The sequence below is a fragment of the Simochromis diagramma genome, unplaced genomic scaffold, assembly GCF_900408965.1.
Source record: "Simochromis diagramma unplaced genomic scaffold, fSimDia1.1 OVJJ01000361.1, whole genome shotgun sequence".
Classification (NCBI taxonomy): domain Eukaryota; kingdom Metazoa; phylum Chordata; class Actinopteri; order Cichliformes; family Cichlidae; genus Simochromis; species Simochromis diagramma.
In genome coordinates, this window is record NW_024386860.1 from 5,026,846 (window position 1) to 5,038,310 (window position 11,465).

Consider the following 11,465-nt stretch of genomic DNA (forward strand, 5'->3'; position numbering starts at 1 on the left):
GGCAAATAAAACCCTCCTGTGTGATTCCACTTTACCTCTCCTGCTTTGCCCCCTTCTCTTTGATTCTTGGGAGCACAGAGAGCCTTTCTTTGCAGGCTGCAGGTTCAACAGTACTCATAGGCTGAACATGGCTACTGGTCGGACCCGGTAGGCTGCGACACCATAGCAACTCCCCTTGACCCCTCCCTCCCACAGCATTCGCAGCATCACCCTTTACACTGCACAGTCATATTTGGTCCTCCGGAAATATCCACAGCTTGGGTAAGCCAGTCCCTATGCAGCGAGAGTATGGGTGGAGTATAGTTTAAAATCCAGTTTTTAAATGTATCGAAAGCGTGTCCGGTGCGTGTTACGCCGGCTCTGACAGCACGGCTGGAATAAATGACAGCTCACCGGGAAAGTTTGTCCTAAAGCTGCGCTCGCGGTATCTCGGACCCTCGGCTCTAAAATGGCTGGCTGTGGGTCCGAGGAAGCTCCGGTGCAAGGGGAAGGATCCGCTCCACGCCACGACTGTGTGTAAATATACATGGGGGGTTTTTCTACTCCGACGCGCGCGTTTGCGACGGCGTTGTCCCAGGTCCGAGAGCCGTCAGGGCGCACACGCGGAATAATAATAACGTTGGCATTTCGGACCTAGGACTGTGCGTAATGGCGTCCTCCGCGGATAGTTCTTCTCGGTTTATAAGCAGAAAGGGGGTAGAACAGGCTGGTTCTTGCGAGCTTAACCGGGTATGAATAATGTTCTGATGCGAATTTTATAATGGAAGGTTTCATCATGTATGATGAATGTGGACGGAAGAAGTGTAAGGCAGGAAATGAAATTTCACTCGCATCATTCGGACCCTTCTGTACTCCGGTGCGTTTTTTTTTTTCATTATCGGTGATCCGTCGTTAGGAATTGTGAGCTAAGATTTGGGATCATGTAAAGTGACAGCACGTTTGCTGTTGAGGAAGAGGGTCATACGAGTCGTTCATCGTTTCGGCCCGAGGATTTAGGGTGAATAGTCTGCACGCTGCTTATAATATCACAGCACTAGTGGGTTTGGGCATTTCGCACTAAAGTTGACCCCAATAATCCCCAGACTTTTTTCTTCTTCTTCTCCCATCCAGCCAACTAAGGATATTTATTTAATAATCTTCCTCTCCTGGTATAAGCAAAAGGCTATAATTAAAATGCACATTTTCTTTATTAGAATTGTCATTATTTTAGTGTCTAATCTATTATTTTACTTTTATTTAAAAGAAATATAACTAGGTATGCCCCAAAATGGATTCTCAGTTGGCTTCAGTCCTGACCAGTGGCAGCCTGGATGTCCAAAATGGCAGCCAGTGTGGAGAGGGATCAGGGCCAGTGACAGAGACTTTATTGGACCCAAAGGACGAAACTGCATGCAGTACTGTACCAGGTAACCTCCAGCCATGCCCTGTCACGGCAGCAGTGACCATCAGGCAAGATGCTCTATCAATCAATGGGAAAAAGCCAGAGGTGGGCGGGACTTATGAGCCAGCCTCTCAGGAAACAACTAAGATTGGTGGGCTCAGACAGCCAATTACAGTAAAGTCTGGAGTGCCTGTTTTGCACAGCCAGCCAATAAGAATCAAAATTGTTGTCCCTCCACGGTGCAAGAGGCCAATCACAAACTCTGCTATCAGCCTGACCAAAGACTTTGCTCTCTCAGAATTTCAGGGACCCGTGTTGGTCTCTGCTGAATCACAGAAGAAACGTGAAATCTGTGTGCCAGCTGTTAAAAATGAAGGAGAAATCATGGAAGTTACTTACCAGAAGACTGAAGAAGAAGCCGAAACATTTCCTGAGACAGAAGCAGAGAAACGGGATAAATTGTGTAAAGACAGAGACGTTTTGGATGTTAAAATTGTCCACATTGATGGGTCGGAAACTCCTTTTACTGCTAATACAGTTAAGTTTTTAAGTCAGCCGAGGATTAAAGAGGAAACTACAGAGAAGGAAATTCAGAAAAATGTTCCTCTAATTTTGCGAGAAATGGACTTGAAGTGTTGCAAAACATTCAATGAGGTTGAAACGGAGGAGCAGACAGAACCTCTGGACCTGAGTTTGCCCAAGAAAAGGGAGAGCCGAGAGAGGAGATACGGGCGTTTCTTGGATGACTCGGGCTGTGAGAGCTCTCTGATCATGGAGGTGGATGAATATGAGGGAGAAGGAGACAGAGACATAGTAGAAGAGGACGATGAGGGAGGCGGCACAGATACTCTTGAAGATGCTCTTCTGTCTCCCTCTTTCTTTTCTACCTCTGTTTTGACCTCTCTCTCTTCGATAGACTGTGACACTGAAAACCTTCTTCTCATCGATGACCAGGGAATTCCGTATACGCTCAATCCGGATGGACTCAAAGTGCCACAAGTCAATGCTTCCAGGGTGGAGGATTCTCAGTCTGATCATGCTAATTCAGAAGAAGCAGAAGGAAAGGAGTCGTCGCTTTTGGCACCGTTAGCAGGTCCCAGCCAAAGTACAGATAATGCACTAAATGCACCTTCTGGTGATTTTTACCCCTCGCCACCCCCTATCAGTGATTCTTCATCACTAGGTGATGATCAGGATAAAGCTCCAGAAGTCTTCACAAGTTTGATTACAAACTCGAACCCTTCAGTGGCTGCAGAGCCGAGCGTCAAAGCTGTTCAGGATGCCAGCTCTGTTTTGTCCCCTTCCTCTGGGATATCAGTCCCCACCCAACCCATTCAACTTGTCGCAAATCCTGCAGGCAATGCTCCTGTTCTCCTCCTGTCCTCCTCTTCTCACCTGTCCTCGGCTTCACTCGGTCTCTCTCTTCCCCTTTCAGTTACTCAGACTTCACATGGTGCTTCCACTCCCATGTTTCTTCTCCTTTCCTCTGTACCTTCTTCCTCTGGTGAGTCCACCGCTACCTCCACCCCTATTGCTGTCCTCGACTCCTCGACCGGCCAGCTGTCCCAGATTACGGCCACAGCTCCGGTCTCCCTTCCTCTGTCCTCTGGTCAGGTTAGCACATTGGGATCGCCTCTTCCTACACTGTCTCACCCTGTCATCAGACTCAGCCCCAATAACCCCCCTGTCATCCTGTCTGGCATGAATAACATAAATTCTGGCTCCGTTCTCACGTCTCTCACTGTCCCTTCATCCACTATTGCCCTGCAGGATGACCACAGCTCAGTTCCTCTTATTCAAACTCAGATCACTTACTCTGAATCAAACCCTGGAAATGAAGCCATATCTGCTCAAGAGGTCTCCAATGAAAACAACAAGCCATCAAATTTTACAGCATCGTCTCCGAGACCGCCGTCTGCTAGTTTGACCTATGACTCTTTATCTCAGCCCGCCTCAGAATTAGACGCCCAATCACCTGACTCCAAATCAGACCTTCACTCTGAACATTTGCCTCTGGATGACCACCTTTATTTCTCTAACACGGCTGCTCCTACCTCCCCTTCTATTGGACCTATCCTACCCCCTGGTAAACTTGACCCGCTAGATCCACTCTCTCCAGAGCCGTCACCCAACACCGCGGGCTCCCGAAGGGTGCTGTACTGCCAGCTGTGCCCGAGGGTCTTCTTTTACCTCTCCGACCTTGAGCGCCATGCCATCACCCATTCGCAGAAGAAGCCTCATGTTTGCCAGCAATGCGGCAAAGCCTTCAAACGCTCCAGCCATCTGCAGGTCAGAACAAGCTAATCATAACCATCATTTCATCCTAAAGACAAGTAATAACAAATGAATATGTTGGCCACTTGGGAGCAGCAAAAACAAAGTTTAATATGTGTGTAAATGTGCAAATATTGTTCATGAACAATTAGCTGATTTATTCGAAAAGCACCAGCCACACTCCTGGAAACAAACCTGACATTGATGCATTGACCTGCTTGGTACTAAACCACAGATGAAAGCTAGTCAGTTTAATAATATCAATACAGTACACCACAAAACTCTGGAGCCACTCGTCATTTCTTTATGTTATGCTAGGAAAATGGGTACAGAGATTTACTGAAACATGTGCAAACATGCAGCATATAAGGAAAAACAAAAAATTATTATTTGGTATCACTACCTTTATTCTTCAAAGTTTTTCAGGCTTCTTTAAGGACATTCAAAGCTTTTTGGGGGGATGTTGGCTGCTTTTGTTCTGTTCTCTGTAACAACAACTGCTTTATTTGTATAGAACCTTTTAAAACACACAGTTCCAAAGTGCTTCATAGTTTGAATAAAACCAAGTATACATGTTCCAGCATATGGACACACAGTCAAACACACTCATTCTTACATAAACACATCAAATGTGAACTATGGCCAAAAATAATGGGACGATAATTAAGGGGAAACTAACTATAATAATGACTTCTCCTGATTGGCTGATGAAGGGCGTTCCAACAACCTTAAAAGCTTGATCTTCTCCGGATTTAACATAAGTGTACGGAACAGGTAAGAAACCCTGATCATGTGATCTGAGAGGCCAACTGCTGTTAAAAGGTCTCAGTAGTTCTGCTGCAGGAGCGCAGCCACGCAGGGCGTTATATGTTACTGATAAACGTTTAGAATTCATTTGATTTTCCGTGAAGGGAAGCAAGAGTAGGGGTGATGTGTGAGTGGCAGCACACTTTTGAAAGCAGAATGCACTCCTTTCATTATGTTTAGTCCCCAGCACCTTCATTACTGTGGGCTGCCCACACTAAGCCAAGGGGGGCCCACAGTGGGGCTTATTGTAGGTCTGCAGCCTACCCACAGTATGCACACACTCCAGATGTGAGATGCCCCACTGGGACATTGCCGCCACCAACTTGTATGGCGTGTCGACCTGAATGCATCTCTCTCACACACATGCACAAAAGCTACAAGCCCACTGTCCAGCTCTTTATGGTAACATCAGTAAAATCTGCAAACAAAATATTTGACATTCTCACTTAAAAAATAATTATAAGCTATAGTTAAGTCTCAAAATAGCTGCCAGTCAGTTTTATTGTCCAAGCAGTTGTTTTAGCTCCTCTGTCATCAAACACCTGACATCTTACTCTCTTTCTAGGTGAAATATCAAACTTAGTCAAGCTGCTGCCCATCTACACACTTATGTAGAAGTTAAGCAGTAGCTATGGAGTTGATATTTCGAGATTTCTGCTCCAAATACCAGCTCCTGCTGAGGCAGACATTATCAGATATACTAAAAACTCACACAGTGAGCTAAAAGAGCCAATGAAGCTCTACGAAGATGAGAGCAAACACCGAAGGAACAGCTCACCTCTAAATCAAATACACATACTTTCCTCTGGACCTGTAGTGCTTTTTATTTATCTAGATCATTTTGGTGTGACTTACCGAGTTGTAGTCCACTGAATATAATGGAACTACAGTAAATAGACTTTGCCTTGTGGGGCTCAAAGCACCAAAGATGTATAAAAACCTCAGCAGTCATGCCTCTTTTTCAAAATTATGGGCTGATTATTCCAAAATGCTTGTTATGAGCATTTTCATGAAGGAACTGTTATAATTCCTGCTCGTGTCAGCATGACAGACTGTAAACATTAATGGCTTCACCCCCCACCAGCTGAGCTATAATTTTAGTCAGCTGTTTGCTTCTTTTGGTTGGCAGATGTAGACAGCAGAAAGAAAATAGTTTTACATGAAATTTCTCATGTATTTTTTTTTCAGTTTGATGGTTTGAGAACCACAAGGCCCTTTAGTTCGTTATTGGTAAAAAGAAAGCAGACATCTCTACAGAGGATAGCTCCAGAATACAGCAAAATCAAAAATAAAAATAAACAACATTACAGACCAGAGGAAAAGATTCTTGGGCTATGATAGTTCATTTTTGGTTCACCACCTCCCACAAGCCCTTTTACTTGCATATAAATGTCACTTAAAATGTTGTTTATATGCCTTTGAGTAATCATTTGGATGTTCGTCTCTCGTTTTAAACAGAGACACAAGCACATCCACACAGGCCAGAGGAACTTTGTGTGCCCCATCTGTGCCAAGCGCTTCAGGGAGGCAGGTGAGCTCCAGCGCCATCAAAGGGTGCACACCGGAGAGAAGCCCTACCAATGCCAGCTTTGCCACACGCGCTTTGCCGAGCGCAACACCCTCCGGCGGCACACCAAACGCAAGCACCCCTACCACCAAGTAGCCATGGAAATGCTTAACGAGAGAAGAGACAGAGGAGGCAGCCGAGGAGACGGAGGAGGCGGTGGTGTGTCAGGAGTCCAGGAGGAAGAGGAGAGTGCTGAATGGTACAGCTCCACTGTGTCTAATTTGGATAACTCAGAGTCTGAGGTGGAAACGTAACACTTTAAAGTAAAGGGACTTAGGGGAGAAGTGCTGTTGATGATATCTAACTACAGTTAGACTCTGATCTTTTCTTTTTATTGACTAAGAATCAAAGAAGGGAGCACTTTCATATTTATTGTTTTTAATGTTAATTTATTTATATGAATGTATATTATTCCCATTCCATTTTAAGGGCCAAAACACAGCCTTCAAAGTCAGATGTGACTTTGAATTAAGGGAAAACTCATTCTTGAAGTCATGTTTTCTTTGTGTCTGTGTGTGTGTGTGTGTGTGTGTGGGAATTCATAACATTAATTAAAACGCTAACAAGTCCTCATGAAGTTGCGTTCCCATGCAATCCACGATGAAACCCTAAAGTGCTCGAAAAAGAAAGATAGCTTATGAACTAAACAATCCTCTGCTCTAGTCGTGTATATAAAGAGTACTACTTGTAAGAGCTGCACTTCTGCACTATCTCATATGAAAGATATAATCTTTCCTACCGTCAGACACACTGTGAGGAATTTGCACTCGTTTTCTTTGAACTCAAAGTTATTTTTTTTACATTGTGTATGAAAACGCTTACTTTTAATTTCGTTGCCGCTGTTGATCTTCTGTATTTAATCCACATCCTGTAAGAGTTTGACCAAATGTTTTTTGAGTTATTCTAATATAAACTCTATATTCAATTTTGTTTTTGTTTAAATTTTGAATATTGTTAATTTATTGGTATTAAATTTTCACAAAGCTAACTCTCGGTTTCTGCTCTTTCTTTTCCTCCACTTTAAATAGTACAAACAGACTGTATTTACATATCGCTCCCACTGTTTTGAGCTTCTGTATAGAGTGTGTTTCTGTGTAAGGACACTGTGACCTGCAGGCTGGAGGAGCTGGAGATCAAACCACTGACCTTCCAGTTAATGAACAGCATAGTTCTGCTTGCTGAGCTCCAGCTGCCCCGTTTTTCAAAAACAAAAAAAAGCAACAACAAAAAAAATTCCTTTTTATGTGTGAAGCTACAACACAAAACCAAAATACACCCATTAAATTATAATCTGCTAACACAATTTTAATATATAAACTATTACAATTGAGCGTTACATGCAGACTTTTGCCAAAAACGAAACAAAAAAACTCTACATTGTATTAATTTCTCTAATATTTTACTAATTATAATACATTATAGCAGAAAGACATAACCCCATCCTCTCTCTGTGCTTGTTGCGATTTAGATACAAGTTTCAAGCGTCACAGTTTTCATCACAGTGATAATAAAACTGTCGCTTCCAGTTAAAGTCTGGTTGAAGTCGGGTGATAAATACAATCCATTTTGATCACAGTTCCATGAACTTATCCTGCTGCGCTTTTAGGGAAAAGGAGAATATTCCCATTAAGTTTGAACTAATCCTCAGTTCGTGTCTGATCACTTTTTTGTCAGAGAAGAACGGCTTTTACCCTCCTACAGGTAGTACTCTCATTCAGTATTTGCCTTCTTTAGTTTGGATCTTTGTGCCGAGGCGCTTAAATTCACTGTCAGAGCATCAAATGGATTTCACCCTAAAATAGCCTGAGTTTTGAACACTCCCAGAATAAATGGCAATGATTACCCACTGATGAGCCACATATCCTCCAACAATTCCTTCCTACACCTTGGTGCTTTCTCGGGGCAGCGCTAATAAAAAAATCTTAGAATGTTCTTCCACTCAAATGGCCTCCAGGGATATGAAAAGCATAATTCCCCAATAGTTTCCCATTCTTCTGCAGATACAACTATTTCCACTTCACTTTTCCATTCGTCTGTATTACTTTGGATGCTTACTTCTAAGAATTGCAAAGCCTCGATATTATTTTATATCTGCTTTCTTGTTTGTTTGTTGATAGGAAGACATTCAATATATCGGTTTCTGCTTTTTTCTCAGCCCCTCCTTATGATTTAATTTAACCTCTCCAAACCATTTTTTTTTCTTTTTCTGCAAAGTTTCTCTGTGTATAAAGCAACAGTAGGCTGTTAGGTCTTTACTAGTCCATACTTTAAATCTGGCATCTTTTGGGGGGTAAAATCTGAGTCATTATGTTTATTTCTCTCCCTTAGTCACATTTTTGATTACTTTCTGGTAAAATCTAAAGGCCAACTTTATTCTAGTGGTTTTTAAAAAAAAAATTGTTCACTTTTTAGTTTCCTTTCTGCTAGCATAGCTCGTACTAGAGGTCCTAAAGTTTTACTGTTCTCTATCTCCTTCCACCTTGCTTTGTAGGGAGTTATTATTGCTCAAGAGGTAAAGCTGGTGGTATGAAGGTTGATAGTTCGATCCTTGGCTGCTTCAGTCTGCATGCTAAATCCAAGTCGCTCTCCGATGCATCCACTGGGGTATGAGTGTTAGACAGAAAGCTCTTAAGCATAGAAAAAAGTGCTTGTATGAATGGATGAATGAGGCATGGTGTATAAAATGCTTTGAGTGCTCAGGTAGAGTAGAAAAGCACCATATAAGAACCAGACCATTTATCACATTGTGGATTGCACAACACAGCCTCACCTTTCAAGTCTTTACACAGCATGAAGTTATTCTTCTTAGTTAATTTGATCCATTTTTGCCAGCTTAATCGCCACAGAGGAGATTTCCATGATTTCCTATGATTAAGGAAAAAAAAAACATTAAGATTCGTGGATCTGCTTGGGTGTGCAGGCTGACCACTTGGACAGCCTCCAGGGAGTAATTGAGTTTGGAAGCCGGGCCTCTGTTTTTTGCACTCTCTCAATTTTCTGCTCCATTTAAGCCATGGAGCCTAAGAGAGGTAAGCTGGAGATAAGTTATTAAATACTGTATCGCTCAAATGACCTGACTGGGTCGTCATGGGCGTCCCATTCTTCATTTCTACGCCGGCCATTGTGCTGTTTGAGCAGCGTTAGCCTCCTGAAAGGCTTGTGCTGAGCACCATTGTGTTTTAGTTTAGGAAATTCACTTTCACAGAGGGTCAGTGGAAGGAGAAAGGTGTGCAAAGTGTGAGGATCAAAGGTTAACTGAGGAGTTTATTAAGAGTGGTTAATTTACTCCTGTGAAATGCCCTGTGCTCGCAGATAGCCGAGCATTAAAAAGCAGATATTTTAGCTTTACCTCTTTGAATTTTTTTAATTACAAGGAGACTTTAGGGATGTGTAAAAACTAAATATGGTAATAATAGCTTTGAAAAAAATAATACCACTGTATTACCATATTTTCGGCAGGAATTGCACTGCTATCAGTGCAGCTTCAGTTTACAATTTTCAAGTTTGTCTTAAAACAATGCTAACAAACCCCATTCGCATTGTGGGTTAGGACTGTAAGTAACTGTAATTGCTCTCCTTGTTCATGCCTGTGAGAGGATCCCTCTTAATGGCACTTCAGTGTAGAGATGGGGAACAAAATCCACAATCAGAGCTCGCTGTAAGAGCTCTGACGTTAGGCTGAATTTAATACGACTCAGAAATCTGAATTTTAATGAAAGAGGTGGCTTACAGTATCTTCAGGAACCAAATTCCCTCTTTGTATTACTACTTTTCTGCCAAAGGCCAACAAGGACACACTGCCTATGGAAGCTAAAGTGTTAAAACCTTTTAACTAGAGCAAACATCAGCTGGATTTGTACAAATTCATGCTGAGGAAGCCTCATATTTTAGAGTTTTAGAGGTCAGTTTTGCACAAAAGAGGACCGTGCTTTGTACTCCATCTCTTCTGCTGGCCTAATATCGAGAAGCAATGACTTCAGTGCCAGTATGGACAGGAAGAATGATTACAGGCAGACAGACAGACTGGAAAAATACGAACCTGTCAAAAAAATTAAGGGAACACTTAAATCACACATCAAATCTTGATTAATGAAGTACTCAAGTTGAAAATTTTTACTTACATACATTTCTCAATAATCAAATAATGATTGTCCTTGGAAACCAAAATTAAAAAACTTTTTTAATGCTGGTAAAATTTTTCATGTGTTCATTTATTAGTCATTTCATTAGGCACACCTTGATATTCCCGTTTGCCTCTCGAAATGTCTTCATGACATGGATTCAACAAGGTGCTGGAAACATTCCTCAGATATTTTGCTCCATGTTGACATGACAGCATCACACAGCTGCTTTCCATCACATCTCAAATGTGCTCTATTGGACTGAGATCCGGTGACTGTAGAGGCCATCTGAATATCTGGACATGGTCAGGAACAATACTCAGGTGTTTAAATAGAAAATATCCTCCACACTATTGCACCACCAGCAGCAGCACTCTGAACTACAAGGCTACAACGCTTTATTCATATCTTTGTGTTGTTTAGATCAAATTCTAATAAATATAACCCCCCCCTGTCACCTAACAGCTCCTCACTTTTTTGTTGAAGAAGCCAATTGAAGTACTGCTTACCTACTGTGAAGGTCACTTCGAGCGTTCACTTAAATCGGTGGCCTCCTATCAGAACGAGAAAGAACAACACAAAACAGATTCGAGCCCTTTAATTGACACCACTGGGCTGTTGCGTTGCTGAGCTTACAAGGTCCTCAGTGCGCGATGGAGATGATGAATATTCAACCAGTTGAATGTGTGAGCTCAGCAGTCCAGCTGGAGATGTGTGTGCACTGTACAGTATCGCGCTTCTCTGTGTGTGCTGGCTGCTAACTATCCAGATTGCACCGAGCTTCAAAGTGCAGTGACTGACAGACAGATGGATGATAGACAGACGGAGGACAGGAATCTGTAGAGTCCGTGTTTGAAATTTCCTTGTGTGTGTGTGGCTGTGTTTGTGCTGCGTGAAGTGGAACGGGCAGCAGGCCTTCTGAGTGGCACAAGGCACATCGCCAAGTGATTGAAGTGATAAAGGTAGAGGAGGAGTGGAGAGACGGACTAGAATAGATCCAATGATGAACGACCAGGGAGAGGCAGCAGATGTAATGAAGTGAGCTCGGCGTGTGTGTCTCAGCTTTTTATTCCCTTTGATACATTTGGCACTTTGATATGTTTGTTGTATATCTGCTCTGTTGCATCACAGACAGCCCATTATTGTCACCGAGAGCCAAAATGATGTAGAGCTAAACAAACCATGAAAGCTTTTTTTCTTTTTAGTCCAATGTATATGACTGTCATTGCACAGTTCAGCCACGCGGGGGCACACTTACACTTAGGATGTGCTGCACGTCTGGCTCGTTCTCTATGTCAAGCCTCTCAAATGGTGG

At 42.6% G+C, this 11,465-nt stretch overlaps 1 protein-coding gene across 4 annotated transcripts; it reads left to right on the forward strand.

Moving 5' to 3' along the window:
- The first annotated feature begins 74 nt into the window (after positions 1-74).
- Positions 75-7,017, forward strand: LOC120732384 (transcription factor Sp1). Of its 4 annotated transcripts, none has more exons than XM_040029942.1 (3): positions 75-261; positions 1,244-3,670; positions 5,921-7,017. In XM_040029942.1, the coding sequence occupies exons 2-3, from the start codon at positions 1,268-1,270 to the stop codon at positions 6,281-6,283; spliced, it is 2,766 nt and encodes a 921-aa protein (XP_039885876.1). In that variant the 5' UTR covers positions 75-261; positions 1,244-1,267; the 3' UTR covers positions 6,284-7,017. The 4 variants fall into 4 exon arrangements, with proteins under 4 accessions (XP_039885876.1, XP_039885874.1, XP_039885877.1 ...); XM_040029940.1 differs by lacking the exon at positions 75-261 and adding an exon at positions 344-1,148; XM_040029943.1 differs by lacking the exon at positions 75-261 and adding an exon at positions 344-516.
- The last annotated feature ends 4,448 nt before the right edge of the window (positions 7,018-11,465 follow it).